At 54.9% G+C, this 18,861-nt stretch overlaps 1 protein-coding gene across 1 annotated transcript; it reads left to right on the top strand.

Annotated features, from left to right (window-relative positions):
• Window positions 1-334: 334 nt before the first annotated feature.
• Window positions 335-18,861, top strand: LOC103771367 (septin-9). The gene is made up of 9 exons (XM_008938659.1): window positions 335-529; window positions 5,127-5,255; window positions 5,675-5,756; window positions 6,542-6,679; window positions 14,349-14,466; window positions 15,519-15,614; window positions 16,441-16,537; window positions 17,804-17,855; window positions 18,666-18,861. The coding sequence occupies exons 1-9, from the start codon at window positions 370-372 to the stop codon at window positions 18,799-18,801; spliced, it is 1,008 nt and encodes a 335-aa protein (XP_008936907.1). The 5' UTR covers window positions 335-369; the 3' UTR covers window positions 18,802-18,861.

Below are 18,861 nucleotides of genomic sequence, written 5' to 3'. Positions count from 1 at the left end.
CGAGCGCGGCCAGACCTGCGCCGAGGACCCTCGCGGTGCCGGGTCCCGCTTTGCAGTGCCACGTCAGCTGTTGTGGCACCTGGGGGGTGTGGTCCCCCCAGCAGCATCCAGTTGCTGCTGTGGGAAGGAATCAAGGTGAATTCAGTGCTTTAAAAAGGGGAATCCCAAATTTAATGTAATTACAGGTGAAGAAAGATCCCACGTGTCTCCTCCAGGTGCTCCGAGTCCCTGCACAGGCTTTATTCCCGCCCTGGCTGCAACAGGCAGCTCCTTTCGCTCCCTGCCAGGAGCAGCAGCCCTGCCTGTCCCCCCTGACCCCTTCTCTTTGCCTCGACAGGTCCAGAGGCAGTTGCCAGCCCCACGCCCGGCATGACGGACGCTCCTCGGGATGCCGGCCCCAAGCAGGCGGCGCCAGCGCGGCCGGAGAAGCCGGCTGCGGATTTTGGCTACGTGGGGATAGACGCCATCCTGGAGCAGATGAGGCGGAAAGCCATGAAGCAGGGCTTCGAGTTCAACATCATGGTCGTGGGTGAGTTCCCCCCCTCGGTGCCAGCTGCCTGTCAGTGCCCAGCGAGTTGGTTTTGTTCCTGTGCAGAGGTGTTTGGTCTCCGTGGAGCCTCCACCCGCTCAGCATTGGGGTCTCTTGAGTTCAGCTGGCCATGTGATGTGGCCCATGGTCCCACGCAGCTTCCCACATCTTGGGGTGTTACCTGTAGGGGAGCGCCTCGAGGGGGGTGTCGGGACTCACCAAAGCCTTGCAGTGAGCTCCTGGGAGCCCTGTGCTGGGCTGAGCACTCACCGAACATGTTAGGGCTCCAGAGGTTGTGCTGCTGCTGCTGCTGCTGTACCAGAACCCCCTAAGCTTTACTGATAATTCCAGCCATGTGGGTAAAATTCTTGCTTGTGAGCTTTCTTGTGTTGTACTCTGCAGCTCATGCAACCATGCTGCAAGTAGCAGGGAAGAAATGCCACCAGTAGATCACACGTGGCAATGAAGACCAGCAAGAGAGGTTTACATTGCTGGGTCATTTGGCTTAAACAGCTTCTGAGAGCAGTGGCTCCTCTGAGGACCTTCAGTGGGGCAGAGTGGGGAGTGAGAGCATCCCAGAGGGTGTCCCCATCCAGGCAGGGAGGGCTGGAGGGTTGTGCATCCAAATCTTGCTGCCTGCAAGCTCCTGTTGGTTCCCATTCTGAGGCTGCAGGGTGCATGGGATGGAGCTTTGGTTCAGCCACCGGCTTCGTTGCTGCAGCTTCTGCTGTGGGCGTCTGTGCTCCTGGTGGCAGGGGGTGGGGCTCGTGGTGCGAGGGGCTCCCCCAGCCACTCACCAGCACGATGCTGGGTATACTGGAGAGCTGGGCGTGCACTGGGGGACACCAGATGAAGGGGAAAAGGGAAAAGAAACGAGCCTGTTCTGCTTTTTTTCCAGCTCGACAGCTGTCTGGCCTGGTCCCACGGAGCCCCTTATGTGAGCTGGGCGCTGCTCCCCGAGGCTGGGTTGTGCAGGCAAGCAGCTCTCCCTGCCTGAATCTCCCAGGGGAGGTGCAGGGGGCTAAGCAGATTAAAGGCCATGGCCTGTGAGGTGGAGCTGGGGTCTCCACATCCCTCCTCCTGCCAGGAGTTGTGTAGGGCTGCAGGTCTGTGCAGTGATGCCCATGGGGTGGGAGTCCCCACAGCCCGGGGGGGGCTTCCTGGGGTTGCACAAGGGCCTGGTGCAGACTTTGCTAATTCTGCAAAAGCTATTCCTGTGCTGTAGCTTCCCAGTGAGCTCTGCTGATGTGCCACCTGTCCTATTTTGATATTTTCATACACAAATAGATCTATGGGGAGGGCTCCCCAGGCTGGTAGATGGCTCCAAACCCAGTCGTTGCAGAACCAAGTTTCTGGCAATTTTTTTTCAACAAGCCCAGCTCTTTGCTGCCAGCAGAGCAGCACCCGTGGGGCAGGGGGATCACAGGTGAGATTGTATGAGCAGAACTGTTTCCCTGCCCGAAGAGGAGCTCTTGGCTCCAGGAGCTGGCCGTGCTGTGGTGGAGGGATGCCCACGAAGGGCTCTGGCTTTGCCTCGGCAGCGCCGGGCGTGGTATGAGAGCTGGAAAATATTGTTCTGCCCTTGGCAGGCTCTGGGCTGGCTGTTTACAAGCTGGGGAATTCATGGCAGCATAAACAAGTCGAGCTCTGGCCCAGGGAGGGTGCGGGAGTAGCAGCACCCTGTCGGGTGCCCGCGGGGAGGGGGTGCTGGGAGGCAGCAGCCAGCCCCTGTCCTGCTGCGTTTCTCTAGGAGATGGTTGGGCTCCCAGGGATGAGGTTGGCTCCTTTATTCCCATCCAGTCTTCAGCTGCAAGTCCTTGGCTTGAGATCGCTGCAGTCCCTGTTCTGGAGGTGGGAGTTGAGCACAGCTGCTGGTGAGGGGCCCCTGCCCCCACCCTGCCCTTGTGATGGGCCTTTGAGAATCCCCTGTGTGCCAGGGTCCCTCTTCCAAAGGGTTCCACCACCCTCTTCAGCTGGAAGGAAAGAGAGCTGGCTGGACACCATGGGGCTCAGCTGCTCTTTCTCTGCCCAGTTCCAGCTCAGGGGAACGTGCTGGGCTGCAAAGCAGGGAGGTGGGAGTGGGTCTGCCTGTGCCCAGCCACCTGGCCCAGGGTCCCCCGGGAGCTGCCACATCCCTCGCTCACTGAGCCAGCAGTGTGCCTGGGTGGCCAGGAAGGCCAGTGGCATCTTGGCCTGGATCAGAAGCGGTGTGACCAGCAGGGGCAGGGAGGTGATGGTGTACCCTGGATATTTATTCCACCTTCAGTGCTGTGTCCAGTTTTGGGCACCACAGGATGAGAAGTACATTGAGGGGCTGGAGTGGGGCCAGAGAAGGGCAACGAGGCTGGTGAGCGGGCTGGAAAACATGCCCTGTGGAGACTCGCTGAGGGAACTGGGGGTGTTTAGTCTGGAAAAGAGGAGACTGACAGGAGACCTTATTATTCTCTACAGCTACCTGGAAGGAGGTTGTAATGAGGATGGTGTTGGTCTCTTCTCCCACATTACTGATGATAGGACAAGAGGAAATGGCCTCAAGTTGCACCAGGGAAAGTGCTGATTGGATGTTAGGAAGAAGTTCTTCCCTGAGAGAGTGCTCAGGCACTGGAACGGGCTGCCCAGGGAGGGGATGGAGTCACCATCCCTGGAGAGGTTCAAACAACGAGGAGATGCAGCACTTGAGGCAATGGTCTAATGGTTAGGGAGTTGTTGGGATGAAGGTTGGACTTGATGATCCTGGAGGTCCTTTCCAACCACAGTGATTCTCTGATTCTGTTGCAGCTCCAGCAGCTTGGACAGGCACGAGCACAGGGAGCAGGCAGGAGCTCAGGCAATGTGTCACCCCCTTCTCCCCCTCCCCACGTGCTCTGTTAACGATGAGCAGTGCCACAAGAGCTTCCCTCTGCTCTCTGCATTCACAGCTCCAGACCTGTTAGTGCTTGGCCCCACATGTTCTCGGGCAGCAGAGGACAGGGACCCTACTCTTGGCTTAGTGTGGGGTGCCTTTGGAGCCTGGGTGGGTCAGGGCCCTGAAAGATGGAGGTGAGACCCTTGCTGCCTGTGTGCTTAGAGATACTTGGGTGACAACAATCCCCTGCAATGCTACAGGCTTGGAGAAATGTGGCTGGCAAGCTGCCCAGTGGAAAAGGACCTCGGGGTGTTGGTTGTCAGCCACCTCAATATGAGCCAGTATGTGCCCAGGTGGCCAAGAAGGCCACCATCATCTTGGTTTGCATCAGCACTAGTGTAGCTAGCAGGATGAAGGCAGGGATTGTCCCTCTGGACTGAGCACTGGAGAGGCTGTACCTTGAATCCTGGGGTCAGTTTTGGGTCCCTCACTCCACGAAGGACCTTGAGGGGCTGGAGCGTGGCTAGAGAAGGGCAACGAAGCTGGGGAAGGGTCTAGAGCCCAAGTGTGTGGAGGAGCAGCTGAGGGCTCTGGGGGTGCTGAGCCTGGAGCAAAGGAGGCTCAGGGGAGACCTTCTGGCTCTGCACAGCTCCCTGACAGCAGACTGGAGCCAGGTGGGGGTCAGGCTCTTCTCCCAAGGAGCAAGTGAATAGGATGAGAAGAAACATCCTCAAGTTGCACCAAGGGAGGCTTAGGTTGGACCTGAGGAAAAATGTCTTCCCTGCAAGGGTTGTCCAGGCCTGTGCCAGGCTGCCCAGGGCAGTGGTGGAGTCCCCATCCCTCGAGAGGTTTCTAAGCTGTGGAGATGTGGTTGGACCTGATGATCTTAAAGGTCTTTTCCAACCCAAATTGTACTGTGATTCTGTAGTCAGTGGTGCTGGGGCCATGTCAGCAGCTGAGCTGTGAGAGCTGCAAGGTGGCTCAGCAGAGTGGGCTGAAGGGACCCCCACGCTATGTGCAGGAGCTCTGCAGCCATTGCAGGGGCACAGAAATCTGCCCTGAACCCAAGTGTCTGCTCCCTGAGTTTGAGGAGTTCTGTTTTCTTTGCTCTGGAAAAATTCTTCTCTGAGCTCATGGGACAACTGGTCTGTAGGGTCCAGAGCTCCTGGTGTCCTTCCTGCACAGATTGGCCTCAGCTCTGGGATATAAAACATGAAAATGCTTCTCTAAAAGCTGGTTTTTCTGAAGCTGTGGGATCTGATGTGCTTCCTGGGACGTTGTCTGTGGGACTCCAAGAAGCTCCTGGCATAGACCAGCTGGACCCATTGCCAAACCAAGTCCAGCAGGGCACAGCAGTGGATGCTGCAGGGCTGAGCTTAGGAGGCTGTTGCTGCTGGTCATCCTGGCCAGCTACTCCCCATCCTTGCCAAGCTGCTCCCCAAGTCTTCCCTGTGGATCTGGACAGATTGAGGCTGCAGGAGGGTAAAGGCACAGCCGTGTTGGGATGCTCCTTCCTGGGACTCTCTGCTCCCTGAGCCCTTCTTCAGAGCTGCTGAGTGTCACCACAGCCCTGAAAACATCCCCAGCCGTGTCTTCCCGCCCTCAGGGTTGCTGTGATTCTGGCTGGGTGCAGGGAACCACCTCTTGACCTCAGGTCTGGTGCTAGCTGAGGCCATCGGCATCCCCAGCCCCGGAACAACACAGCCTGGCAACGAGAGGGTGCTGACTGTGGCTTGTCCTCTTCTCTTCCAGGTCAGAGCGGCTTGGGGAAGTCCACATTAATCAACACCCTCTTCAAATCCAAAATCAGCCGGAAGTCTGTACAGCCAACTTCTGAAGAGCGGATCCCCAAGACCATTGAAATCAAATCCATCACCCATGGTGAGGCTCTGCAGATCCCACCTGGGCCTTGGCTTGTGGTTCTGCTCTGCCGTGGCTCTCGGGGGGCGCACAAGGGTTGTGAACCTCCACTAAACGTCCACTCTTGTCTCTCTGGAGGGGTTTTTACCATCATCCAGAGATGTTTGCAGGGCTGAGAAAACATCTATGTTTTTTATTTATCCACCAGCACTTACTTAACTGTGATGGAAAGGAACAAACGGGGTGGCTGTGGTGGGTGGCATTTCAGGGCAGATGTGATGCTGCATCTCTTTGGAGGGCTCATTGATGCCTGTTGGAAGCTGTGGGGCTGTTTCTCTCCTGGGAGCAAGCTCCAGCCCTCCAGCTGATTTTAGGAGGGTGGGCTTGGCCGGAGCACCCCCTGACTCTTGCCTCATGGGCCGGCTCCATCTCTGTTTCAGAGATTGAAGAGAAAGGAGTTCGCATGAAGCTGACGGTGATCGACACGCCAGGCTTTGGAGACCACATCAACAACGAGAACTGGTGAGCTCCCGGCACTCCCCTGGGCACCAGCACAGAGGGAAAGGGCTGAGCCCCAGGGCACCCTGACCTGGAGCTGGTGCCGAGGGCCATAGCCCGGTCCTGTGACACCCACCCTCCACAGGGAGCAGGGAGGGAGTGCTTGTGGGTGGCAGTGTGGTGTCACGCTCCCCAGGGTGATCCTGGACCCGGTGAGATCCCACAGATGTCCTGCTGTGCCCATCCCGGTCCCTGGCCATCGCTCCTGGCTCTGAAGGCTGAACTGGGGCAGGAGTCCCTGGGACAGTGGCTGGCTGTGCTGCATGTCTCCCCGGGGATGGGGCAGGACTGGCCTGGCTAGCTGGTGGAAGATGCCTTCTCCTTACCATGAGCTGGGCTGAGTTTTTCAGCTTGATGCTGCTCTTGCTTCTGTGCCACGACACCGAGCAAGGAGCGGAGATGCTCTGCTCAGAAGCCAGGTCCAGGAGGAGAGAAGACTTTTTAGGGACTCTCCTGAACCAGCCAGTGAATCCCCACCTGCTGTGGTGTGTGGAGCTGCCAGGCAGTGAACGTGTGAGGTCTGGGATTTCCCTGCCACCAACAGCTGCTGTGTGAGTGGGAGCCAGCAAGAACTCAAAAAACGTTCTGCCCGTGAGCGTGTGGTAGGTGGTTTGTTGGTTTTATGGGATTCTGTAGGATGCTGAGAATCCTCAGCTCAGTGGGCTCTGCTTCACACAGGCCAGGTGAGGTTTGGTGTGGTCCAGATCCCTCCCATGAAGCCACCGTTCCCTGTCCCTCTCTCTCTGTAGCTGGCAGCCCATCATGAAGTTTATCAACGACCAGTACGAGAAGTACCTGCAGGAGGAGATCAACATCAACCGGAAGAAGCGGATCCCCGACACGCGGGTGCACTGCTGTATTTACTTCATCCCAGCCACGGGCCACTCGTACGTCCCTGCCTCCCTCCCGCGGGGCTTGGGCAGCTCAGCCCTCGGGGTCATCCTTGAGACCATAGAATTATAGGCTGGGTTTGGGGGGAAGGGGCCTTTCAGGGCCATTGAGTCCAACCCCCCTGTGCTGAGCTGGGACATCCCCATCTACAGCAGGTTGCTCAGAGCCCCGGCCAACCTCCCCTGGAATGGTTCCAGGGATGGGGCAGCGACCACCTCTCTGGGCAGCCTGGGCCAGGGGCTCACCACCCTCAGTGCCAAAAATTTCTTCCTTCTCTCTAGTCTGAATCTCCCTTTTTTAGTTCAAACCCATCATCCTTTGTCCTCTCACAATAGGACCTGCTAAAATGTCCATGCCTATCTTTCTCATAGGTCCCCTTTAAGTCCTGAAAGGCCACCAGAAGGTCTCCCCAGAGCCTTCTCCTCTCCAGGCTGAACAAACCCAACTCTCCCAGCCTGGCCTCCCAGCAGAGGAGTTCCAGCCCCCTGATAATCTTCATAGCTCTCCTCTGGACCCACTCCAACAGGTTGATAGAATCATAGAATGTATTGGGTTGGAAGAGACCTCTAAAGGTCATCTGGTCCAACCCCCCTGCAATAAGCAGGGGCATCTCCAAGTAGACCATAGGTTCAAGTACTACATCTACTAATTTTTTGAACTTCTCCGTGGATGGTGACTCCACCAGCCCCCTGGGCAGTCCATTCCAGTGCCTGACCACTCTCTCAGGGAAGAAATTCTTCCTAATATCCAATTGAAACCTTCCCTGGTGCAGCTTGAGGCCATTTCCTCTCATGCTATCATCAGTAATCTGGGATACCAACACCAGCCTCATTACAGCCTCCTTTCTTGTCTCGATCCTTGGGTTCCCCCCCTGTTTCTTGGGGACTTGAGGAGCTTGAGAACAACATGAAGCTGTCCTGCCTAGGGCTGTAGCATCTGGAGCTATCACTAGCACGGCAGAGTTGCTGTACCCCAGAGAAATGTAGTGTTTCCTCTTCTGAGGGGCCACCAAAGCCCCGCTGAGCTCCTGTTAGCTGCTTGCTTTGCTTTGGTCACCTTGTTTGCTGAACTGAAGGGTGGAGATCAGTCACTGAGCTCTCAGGTTGGGTGGGAAGGCTGCCTTTCAAAGAGAGCATACTTTTTTCTGCTGTGCCTTTTTAAGAGGAGAAGCTGGTTTTCCTTGTGCTACCGAGGCAGCAAACACCCTCACCCTTTCTAAGGGCATTTTCTAGGTTGTTTGACTAGTCTGCAGTGAGATGCAGTTTATTCAGCACAGAGCTCTCCTGGCTCTGGCACTTCTCAAGCAACAGCATCAAAGGCCCAGATCTCACTCTACTGTTTGACTTTTTTTTTTTTTCCCCTCCAGGCATAATGCTTGCAGTGAAAATCTGGGGCACTTCAAGTGTCTCACAAAACATGACTTAAAGTGTCACAACATGAGCCCCAAGTTTCCTTCTGATTTGTGTCAGTTCTTTCCACTTCTGGCTCTGTCTGGGGGTGGATTTTTGGGGGTCTGTTTTCAAAAGTAAACTTGAGCTGCCAGCACTGTGTTCAAATCAGTCTTTTCCTCTTCCCCATGTAGAGATTTGTTCCAATAGGAAAGACTGTTTTGCTTCTGTCAGTGGGTAGACCAAAACTGCCTCTTTCACTGGAGTCAAATGACTGCATGGGCCAGTTCTGCTCTTCTTGTGTAACCGGCTGTGATGGGAGCAGAGGGGCTGACAGAGTGTGATAAAGCAGAAAATGTTTCAAAGGGAGGTGACATTTTTAGGCCAGTTGAGTGTCTGGGTCCTGCTTATCTCAGCCCCAATCTGCAGACCCTGCCTGGCAGGTCCATCAGCTACACTCAAGCTTTTTCTCATTCTAAACACTCTTTTGAAGAGTGTTTAACACTTCCAAGTGCATCTGATGCTTAGACCCTGCAGATAGGTGACCTGTACAGAGGTTGCAGAGTTGGGGTGCAGGCAGCTGCCTGCCGTGGGGTGGTGGCATGGAGCCCGTGTCCCCCTCCAGAGCCTCCCCAGCCCTGTGCTCTGGTTTCTCTCACTCGCCAGCTAACAGCAATTGTCTGGATATTCAGCTGCTCTTTTTCTTTCTCTCCACTGAACATGTGTTTCCAATATCTGAGCGAGCCCAGCGGTTGGAGGCCATTGTTGCTGAGCCCTGTGCTGATCCTCCTTCCCCATAGCCTGATAGCCCAGCTGGGGCTGGTGCTTGCCCCCAAGCTGTGGCCCTGGGGCTGTGCTTTCCTGCCCCGGTGTCCAAGCTGGCCTCTGGCTCATGTGTCTGGAGATAAGCCAAGGAATGACTGAAGAGGGACAAACCCCTCCTTGGGGGCAGAAGTCAGTGGGAAATTTTGCTTCTCTGCAGGCGCTGGGCTCCCTTGTGAAGCCGAAGTTACTTTTCTCATTATTGTGGACAGGTTTTCCCCAGTGCTGCTGTGGTCCACGGACCCGAAAAACTTCTCTGCTGTGAGGGTGGTGAAGCTCTGGAGCAGGCTGCCCAGAGAGGTTGTGGAGTCTCCTCTGGAGAGATCCCAAACCCGCCTGGATGGGATCTTGGGCACCCTGCTGTGAGTGACCTGCTGCAGCAGGGTGGTTGGAGGAGATGCTCTCCAGAGGTCCTTTGATGGGACCTGTGAATGGATGTCATGGCCATGTCTCCTGTTCTGTGGAGCTGCTGTGGCAGCACTGGGAGCAGAGGATCGTGCTCATTTTGGAGAATGAGGGTTTGAGAGGCCGTGTCCTGGGGTTGTCACATAAGGTTGAGTGCAGGTTTGTGCCCTCACTGAGGTCTGTGGTCCCTCACAGAAGGTATGGAAGGGCATCAAGGTCCTTGCTGTGGTGCCTCTGGCTTCTCTGGGAGGTGATGGGGAGCTTGGTTGGCAGTGGCTCATAGTGCTGCAGGGACCTGCACTAGAGACATCCCCCCCAGCCTCACAGGACTCCACCATGCCCAGGTGGCACTTGCCACCCCAGGATGCTTGGTGCCATCTGTCCTGGGATAGTGCTTGCAGGGGGCTCCTTGGTGTTGTCTTTGGGGGGTGCTGCCTTCATGGTGCGACACAGCCAAGGCAGCAGGAGCTCATGTCCCTCTGTCCCTCCCTGCTCATGTGGGTGGACACAGCTCAGGATCCAGAATCCTTTCCCTGGCCCATGGATGCTGCAGGCAGCTGGGTCTGAGCCTGCCCAGTCACTGGCCAAGAGTTTGCTCTTTTCTTAAACAAAAAGGTGGTGGGGGAGGAAGGCTGAGTGAGCCGGGTGCACAGATTCCCTGGCTGGAAGTTGCTCAGCTCATTTCAGTCTGACCCTCCCATCTGGGCAGTTCAAGGGTTAATCAGCAAAGAAATTTCCACTGCTGTCTCCCTTTTCAGGGAGTTTGAGGCAGGCTTTGCAACCCGGCTAGTTCACACACACCCAATGCTGGTTTCTCCGCCGGCTGCCCCTCTGGGTGCCCACCAGGTCCCTCGAGCAGGGTCACGGGTGCTGGTGACGGGGCTGGGTGCCTGCTGGCTGCTCGCTGGTGTTTGCTTAATGCCCAGCTCAAATTCTCACTGCTGGTTTGATCTGGGGTGCGACCAAAAGGAAAGAACTTGGCAGCTCACCGTGGATTTTGATTCCTGTAATGGTGTTTTGAGGGAACCAGCGGGAATGAGCTGCTGCTGAGATCCTGTCTGAGCACGGGGCCTGCAGGCAATGCAGAAATGACGTGTCCCCAGCCACTCTGCTTTCCCTGTCCTCATAGCAAGAAGGGATGGAGGAGCAACCAGCACCATTCAGGGTGGGCTGGAGCCCTTCCTGCAGCTCCTGTTCCAGCCCATCCACTCCCCTGAGAGCTCCTCCACCCCTCCCAGCAAAGCCCAAAGTGTGTGTGTGTCTCGTTGCAAGTTAATAATATCAGGGACCTTTCTTATAGCTGCTTTTTCTTTTTGAGCTCTCCCCTCTCTCTTGTGATGTGCTTGGAGCAGATTGCATGTGCCTGAAGTGGAATAACTTCCTCTGGATGCCAGTCCTGCCATCGGTGTTTTTGGGGGGTGAACCAAGCTCATATACCCAGCAGAAAGCAGCACTGCTATGCCTGTGGTTGTCATGGGATGGGGATGGTGGTTAAATACCAAAACTGGTCCCTAGTAAGACTGTAAGAGGAATTAGGTCTGGACCTGCCCCATCATGACCTCAGCCGTGTCTGCTTGGGTGTCTACAGGGCTATTGGTGCAAATCAAGGTCTTTGCACTCATAAACACCTTGAGCTGTTTATTGTCCTTTGGTGTCTTCACATGGACGTAGTGTCTGGCAACAGATTCTTAGAGAAAAGAATCACTCTCTTTTAAATACTTCAGGTTTTGGGGGGCTGCCCAGCAGAAACTGGTAGAATATCTAGAAAGTTGAAAAACATTCCGAAAACATACAGTTTGCTCTTCTGGGGAGTTGTAATGGTTTGAAAACAAACCAGTGAGAGACTCCAAGTCAGAAATACAATTTAATAGGAAAAAATAAAATAAATGCAATAATACAAAGGAAAACCACAAACAGAGTCAGAATACAACCTGACACTGTAGTTAGGGTGGTAGTAGCAGTCCAGATGAAGCAGTGGTCTCGTAGAAAAGATCTGGTAGCTTTTGTCCTCTGGAAATCCAGTGGGTAAGGCCTCCTGTGCTGTCCTGAACCCCAGTTTGTGTCCAGGTGGGAGCACTTGGCTCCTCCCCCTGGGCAGAGCATCTCACAAGGGGTTGATATCATTCTGTGAGTCATGCAGTGGGTCCTTGATGGTCCATTAAACAGAAATAGCTCCTGGGGGGAGCCCTGTATGAGTCATGGGGCGAGGCATGGATGGGCCCATTAACAGGGAGGACTCCTCCTGCTGGGTGGGAAGGTGTTAACATCTCCCCTGACCTCTTTCCTTATCTGTCATAGCCTGGGGTGTGAGGTCTGTCCTGGGCAGCTGCTACCCATGATTTTCTTAACAGCCCATGAGCACTGACATAGAGAGTATAGAATACACAGTTTTGGTTCTACCCACATAAGGATACACTGGTCCCAGCCCCTGTAACCATGACAGGAGTTAATCACAGAACCATAGAGTGGTTCCTTTCCTATAGAGTCCTAGGTTACCTTCCTTTTCCCCAGGAGGTGCCCTGGTGAGGTGACCTCCATGGATGAGGCACTTGCAGAAGATCATTGGAGCAGAACATCATGTCAACAGTGCTTTGGGCTCTTCTGGCTTTGGGTGCAGACCAGTGTGGGACATGGTCACTGTACGTGCATGGGTGCTGGTGGACATGGGCTGGCTCAGCCTCCTGCTCTCAGGCTCACTGCCAGCATCCTCTGGGTATCTGTGAGGCTTGGTAATGGAGCTCCTATGTGCCAGTCAAGCTGAAGTGGTGAACTGGTTGATAGTTGGACTTGATGATCTTAGAGGTCTTTTCCAACCTTAATGATTCTATGAAACTCAAATGTCTGGCTCATTGTGAATTCATCTGTATCAGTTACACATGCATCCATGTCTTCACTCTGAAAGAAAAGCTGATGAAAGAGGCAGGAACATGATTGCAGCAGGATGGAGGCTCTTTTAGAGGGGGGGAAAACTGTTTGAAAAATAGCAAAGAGAGAGGAGGGGGAAGAAATCTGCTGGGAAAGGAGCATAACTGTATTACTTCCTTGGAGGTCTGGAAAATACATTATGCAGAGCTCCAAACAATGTTTGCCAGCAGCAAGTCTGCTTAGATGTGTCCATGGGGGTTTCCTTGTGTTTTGGTTTTTTTTTGTTTTTTTAATAGCCAAACTCTTTCCAGGGGCCCAGGGTGATCTGTGACTCCTGAGTTTGTGGTAGGAACTTGTTTGTCCACATGCTATCAACAAGCTCTGGGCTGTGCGTGCTATTAGTGTGCGGGGAGAAGGTCCATCAAGCAGGACGGAGCTTGACCAGGGAAGGGCTGGGCTGGGTCACCAGTGCTGGCTGCACTGGGACAGCCTCGAGCTGCCAATTTTGGATCAGCTGGAGCTAAGCAGGTCTCTCCGGGACTGGACATCCCTCCCTTGGGGCTGCAACCAGGCAGAAGTGGCCTCACAGGATGGGGACACTGCTGAGGAGCAGATCAGCCCCTTCCCCTTCGCACTCACGTGACTCTTGCTGGGTTTACAGGAGCCAGGATGGGTCTCGGGGATCTCTGAGCCCTTCAGAGGGCCCAAGAATATTGTTGTGGGACTTATTTTGAGTGTGTTGGCAGTGGGTGTTTTCTTGGCCACGTTCTCCACGAGCTCTGTGTTCTCCCACGCAGGACTCCTGCTGGGTACCTGCTTGCACCTGGGCATTTTAAGTCACCATCCTGTTTATTTTGGTCTCTTCCCTGTTGCCACGGGCCTGGTTTTTGTGGCACAGGGCTGTTCTGCCCTTGAGGAGCTCATGCTCAGCCTCATCTCTGCCACTGAAGCCTACAGCTCCTCCAAAAGGTGACTTCACCAAAAGGAGACTACCCCAGTCTCACAGAAGATGAGTCAGATGTCCTACTGGCATATGCTACCACCAGAGCTCATAAGGATGTAGGAGCAGCAGAGGTGTCCCTTTGCTTCTGAGGCTCTGGCATTGACTTTCCTTTCCCTTCCCTGTATTCTCTCAGCAAGAGTTCATTTCAAACAGGCTCCTTAATGCAGGAGCACCCCAGAGATGTTGCCATACCCTGGGACCTCCAGGTTTCCTTTTTCAGGGCAACATCTTGCTCAACTGTCTTGCATGGGTGTGTGTCCCCATCACCTCCAGAGCCACCAAGGGTGTCCTGCAGCAAGTGGGGGTGTCACAAGGAGGACTTTCCTCTGCCTGGCTTGGAAAAGCACCTTCAGGGAGGCCTGAGGAGCGAGGGAGGCCAGGGGCCCTCACTGCTGCCTGCAGCCCACGGACCCAGAGCAGCGTGGCACCAGAGGTCACGCCCGTGCTGTCAGCAGGAGCATTTAGCAGGGAGGGATTTCCCGAGGGGCCGATCATAGGGGTTATGCAATCTCTGCAACTTTCCTCTGCTGGGACTTTGGTCGTAGAGATTTTCTGATGTTTTTGCCTTCTGGAACAAGCAGCATCTCTTCTGCGCCGCGTGAGCCTCTGGAGAATTAGCAGAGCATTGTTTAATCCCAACCCAACTTGATAGATGTGAGGGGCAATCCTGGCTGGTGCTCAGTGCAAGAGGGAGTGGGAGCAGGAATAGTCACCCACGGCCATTCCCACGTCGTGCTGTGTCTTGACAGTGGGTGGCAGCTTGGATAGAGCTGGAGGAGGTTTCACTGGGTGGTGTCTCCCAAGCTGGATTTGTCCATCGTGGGTACCATCGCCCATGCTCTCATCCCAGCTTCGCCAAGGACACGTGTAGCTCCAGGCAAGTCCTGCAGTCCTCAGGATAAAAACATAGCTAAAATCCCTCTCCCACTTCACAGGGCTTTGTGAGGGTCTACAGGGCACTTTGGAAGGGAAATGATTCAAGTGCTTGTCTGCAAAACCACCTCAGAGCCAGGCATGTACTGTCGTGCTTGGGAGCAAATGTCTTTACTTGTCCTGGCAGAGAAGAGTGATTCCTGCTCCGTGTCTACACTTGGGATGCCCCTCTCTGCCGGGGGGTCACAGCAGCCCCCACCTCACTATCCGTGCGTGAATCCCTGGTTTTTTTCCTGTTGGATTTCTCAGGCTCCGACCGCTAGACATCGAGTTCATGAAACGCTTGAGCAAAGTGGTCAACATCGTCCCCGTGATCGCCAAGGCCGACACGCTAACGCTGGAGGAGAGGGACTACTTCAAACAGAGGGTAAGGGGCCGGCGGCTCTTGCCCGAGCTCCCAGCTCTTGTCCCCCATCCTCTCCTGGCCCTTTTCTGCTCCCCTGGCCGGGAGCCCGGCTCATTCCTCCGGCTGCAGCTCTGAGCCTCGTGCTTCAAGCAGCTCCTTGTGTTTCTCTTGGATCTCCGTCAGCGCAGGAGAAGTTTGGAGCTCCGAGTCTTGGGGCCTGCTCCTCCTGCCTCCTGTGTTATTGGTGTTATTTTCAGACTGGTTTCTGTTGTTTTGGAAGGTAGATAGTGTTGCACAGAGAGGCTGGAAAACTCTTGCTGTGCAGCATTGGGCACTGATTCAGGAACCAGGCAAAGAAACATGTGGATCTGCTGAGCTCAGCCTGGAGAGATTTAGGGGGAGAGCAAGACATGAAATTCCCTTGGTGGGGAGCTGAGGAGGGGCTGTCAGAATCCATCCAAGGCATAGGCTTTCCTTGTTGGTCCAGGAGCCTAAACTGCAGGGAAGTGAAGCCAAAGGAGAGGGGAGGCTTTGCCAAAAGGTTGGTTTTAGAGGCTACCCTAAAATCACCCAGGAATCAGATTTCAGCATCTCTTCTGCTTGCACAGAGAGCAATGTCCTTCGAGGCTGCTCTTCCAAGCTGTGTCCCTGTCCCCTTGGGCCAGGCACTGCTGTGACTCCTCCAAAGAGCATAACCAGACACCAGAAAGCAATTTCTTAACTTTGGGTTCTGTGCCTGGCAGCCACATTCCCCATTGCTTGGTGCAGCTTGTATTGTCCTTTGGAATCCCAAAGCAACGCCCAGCCCACACAACTTCATCTCACTCAGCCTGAGCCACATCTTGGCACCAGGCTGCTGAAGAGATTCCAGGGCAAGAGCTTGGTAGGTGTGTAGCAGTGAGACACGGGTCTCTTTCCCCAAGGTGGGCAGTGTTTGGGGTGGAGAGGGAAGATGTTGCTGCTGGGCATTGCTGTGACCTGTGGACATCGCTCACAAGAGCACCTGCCGTTGTGGTGGGAGTGCAGCTCCTGCCTGTGTGTCCTGCACATCTTCCTCTGCTCTTCTCTCCTAGATAATGTCTGACCTTCTTGCCAACGGGATCGACGTGTATCCTCAGAAGGAGTTTGATGAGGACTCTGAAGATCGGCTAGTGAATGAGAAGTTCAGGGTGAGTGCGTGGGGATGTGGGCTGGGTGGGTTTGGATGGGCCCTGCAGCTCTGGGGGCTGCTGATGTCCTGGGGGTCTCTTGCAAGGGCCTCTTTTCTTTCCAAAGCTACTGTGTCCCATCCATGGGGTCTGTCCAGGACCTGAGGATCATGCTGGAGCTCATGGCAGGGTCAGAAAGAGGATGAGGAAGTCACCTGGGGAAGGTGTCCCTCCTTGTCCATGTCATTGCTCCTTTCTCCAGCTCTGTTCCTCAAGGGTGCCCTCAGCAACCATTGGGCAGGGAGGTCCCATGGCCCGTTGCCCTGCCCCAGGGAGTGCTGGGGTCTGCCCAGCCTGACTCAGGCAGCATTTGCCCCTAGGCCGCCCTGCTTTCCTGCCTGTCAGGTCCTTGCTCCAGGAAGCAGCTGACAGTTTTTTGGCTCAATAAAATGGATTGGATGAATTCAAAAAAGAAAAAAAGTCTTCTAGGGACTGGAAGTGCAAAGGCAGCACCTTGGATCAGGAAATGACTGAGTTACAGATTCCCAGATGCTGGGTCCATTCCCAGGGAAGGAAGCAGCGTGAAACCTTTGCTCTGGCTGCCAGTGAGGTGCTGGGCTAGACTGGTTTGGGGATGGTTTTGGACTGGGCATGTCCATGAGAGATGCTGCTGCCCAGGTCCTGAGCTGCCTGGCAGGCAACACTGCTCAGGAGCATCAGGGACAGAGCAGTTCATTCCATGAAACTGTCCTGAAAACAGCCTGATGTCAGACTTTGCTTGCCAGCTTTGTTTCCTGACTGGTTTTCAGGAGGAAAATGTGACCTTTTTTTTCCCCTCTTTCCTCAGGAAATGATCCCGTTTGCCGTGGTGGGCAGTGACCAGGAGTACCAGGTTAATGGAAGAAGAATCCTTGGAAGGAAGACCAAGTGGGGCACCATTGAAGGTATCTTGTCTTTGTTTCTCTATCTCCTGAGCCCATCTCCCTGACCTGACAGAAGGTGATGAAGTCCAAAACCAGCAGTGGAAGTTGAGGTGTATATAATGCTTCCCTGCCCCTCCAAAGAAAATCGCTTCCCTGATGTCTGGGGACTGGGAACACCTTGGCCAGTGCTCCTGTGCTGAGTTCCTGGGCCTTTGTGTGGCTCGGGGGCTGCTGAGTGCCAGAGGGGACGCTTCTGGGTGTCTTCATGGCCTGGCTTCCGCTGGTTGCATGGCTGGCTTTGAGGGCACGTGAGTGCAGTGCTGTGTCTGAGCCCAGGTTAGAGCCTTTCCCCTGACATCTGTGGCTCTCTGCACCCTCCACCATGCATCTGGCTGGTGCCCTGTTGGGGAATCTCTTCCTTCTGCCATCTTCATCCCACGAGTATCTTCCTTTTCTACCCACCATTTTAAATCAGGGTTTAAAGGCTTGATGAAGGCTTCTGGCTCTGGTGCATCTATGCATTTCCCCATCCCCGGCAGCCAACTGGCACGTCTCCAGTGCCACCTCCCTTAGTTTCAGAGGTTTCTTTCATTTTTGAATCTTGTTAATGGGAATCCTCTGTTGAAGGATGGCTTAACAAAGATGCCAGGAGAATCGGTGTCTTGTAAAGCTCTGCTGCCCTCTTGTGCTCCATCCTTGGAAGCTCTTAGTGGGGCTCCTTAAACCACTCGCCGCCTTCTGCATGTGGCATCTACCTCGAGCACGGGAAGAGTCCAAGACCCAGCTGTGGCCAGGGGCAGCCTTTGCAGATCAATGTTATTGGCTGTCTTGCCATTTCTGCATGATGCTCAAGCCTGTTTGGGTGAAAAAAAGACAAAAATAAAGAGAGTTGATCCTTTAAATTCAGATGCCTGGTAAGCCATAAGCCATCAAACTAGTTGTGGTGGAGCAACACCCCTTTGTTTTTCTCTCTTGCAAATGCTTGTTTGCTCCAAGCCCTGTTGAGGCAGCACTAGCCTATGTCTACTTGTGTCTCTTGGACACACCAAGAGATTGTGTCCTTCCATGCCCAGGGCAGCATGGGCACCAATGTGCCTGGGGTGGTGCTGGATGCTCGTGGTGAAGCTACAGATGAAACACTTCTGTGGAGCAGTGTCTGGTGCTTGCTACAAAGCTCACCCTGTTCCTTTCCCCTGCTGTGTTTGGGGCCCACTAGAGCTTGCTGTGGTCCAAAGAGGGGCTCATGCTCTGGGTGCACACTGATGGGTTTCTCTCTCTTCCTGCCAGTGGAGAACACGACACACTGTGAGTTCGCCTACCTGCGGGACCTCCTCATCAGGTCAGTAGGACTGTGCCCTGTCTCTGTAGCCTTTGGTCACCAGGTGGCATCCAAAGAAAGGGGAGAGATCAGTCCAGCTTGGAGCAGCTACTTTCTTTGCTCTGCTCATCCCTCCCTCGCTCCCCTGCAGCCCCTTTGAGAGGGGTGGCCTTTGAGAGGGGTGGCCCACAGTGGGCTTCAGGGGGCTTTCCTCAGCTGCGGTGCTGAGTTAAGGGAGGAGAGGAGCAGCAGGTGGGTCAGGACACACTCCAAGACTGCTGGCAGCATGCAGTGTGGCTCCAGCTCACCTGCAAGCAGCTGTGAGTCCTGGGCTTAGAGATGCCTCGCCAGCCCTTGGTCCTACCCCGATTCTGCAGACATTACCCTCCTGCCCCCCAGGATGATGCCATTGGGGGCATCTGGGTGACCACTGGTCCCCATGGGAAGATGTGTCCCTGCTGCAGGGTAATGGGAGGCCCAGGCCCCTTGGCTTGCTGGAGAGGGCTCCTCCTAAATGTGTCTGCAAGAGAAACTGCACACCTTGCTGTTGCTGGCAGACAGTTGCAAAACCTGGTCCAGGGACTCACAGAGCTGAGCTCTTCCCAGATGGGTGCTGCGCAGCCAGGGCTCAGCCTCATGGTACCAGTGAAGGCTCCTGGGCTCATCTGCCCATATTTCCCTTTGCTTCCCTCCTGCGCTCCACAGATGTGGTTACCCAGCAAAGCAGGAGGGAAAATGGGGCTGGGGGGCTGTTTGGAAGCGGGGCTTGGAGGGTGCAAGGGCTGGGGTGGCCGACGGAGCTGCGATTGTCCCCGTGTCCCTTCCCCGCAGGACGCACATGCAGAACATTAAGGATATTACCAGCAACATCCACTTCGAAGCCTACAGGGTCAAGAGGCTGAACGAGGGGCAGAGCTCGCTCCCCAACGGCGTGGCCGACAAGGAGCTGGTGGCCAACGAAATGTAACCGGCTCGCCCCGTAGCTGGGCCCTCGCTCGCTCACGCTCGCTGTTTCTCCCCTCTTCCC

Source organism: Merops nubicus, unplaced genomic scaffold, assembly GCF_000691845.1.
Source record: "Merops nubicus isolate BGI_N331 unplaced genomic scaffold, ASM69184v1 scaffold5194, whole genome shotgun sequence".
Taxonomy (NCBI): domain Eukaryota; kingdom Metazoa; phylum Chordata; class Aves; order Coraciiformes; family Meropidae; genus Merops; species Merops nubicus.
This window is presented reverse-complemented; position numbering and strand designations above follow the sequence as displayed.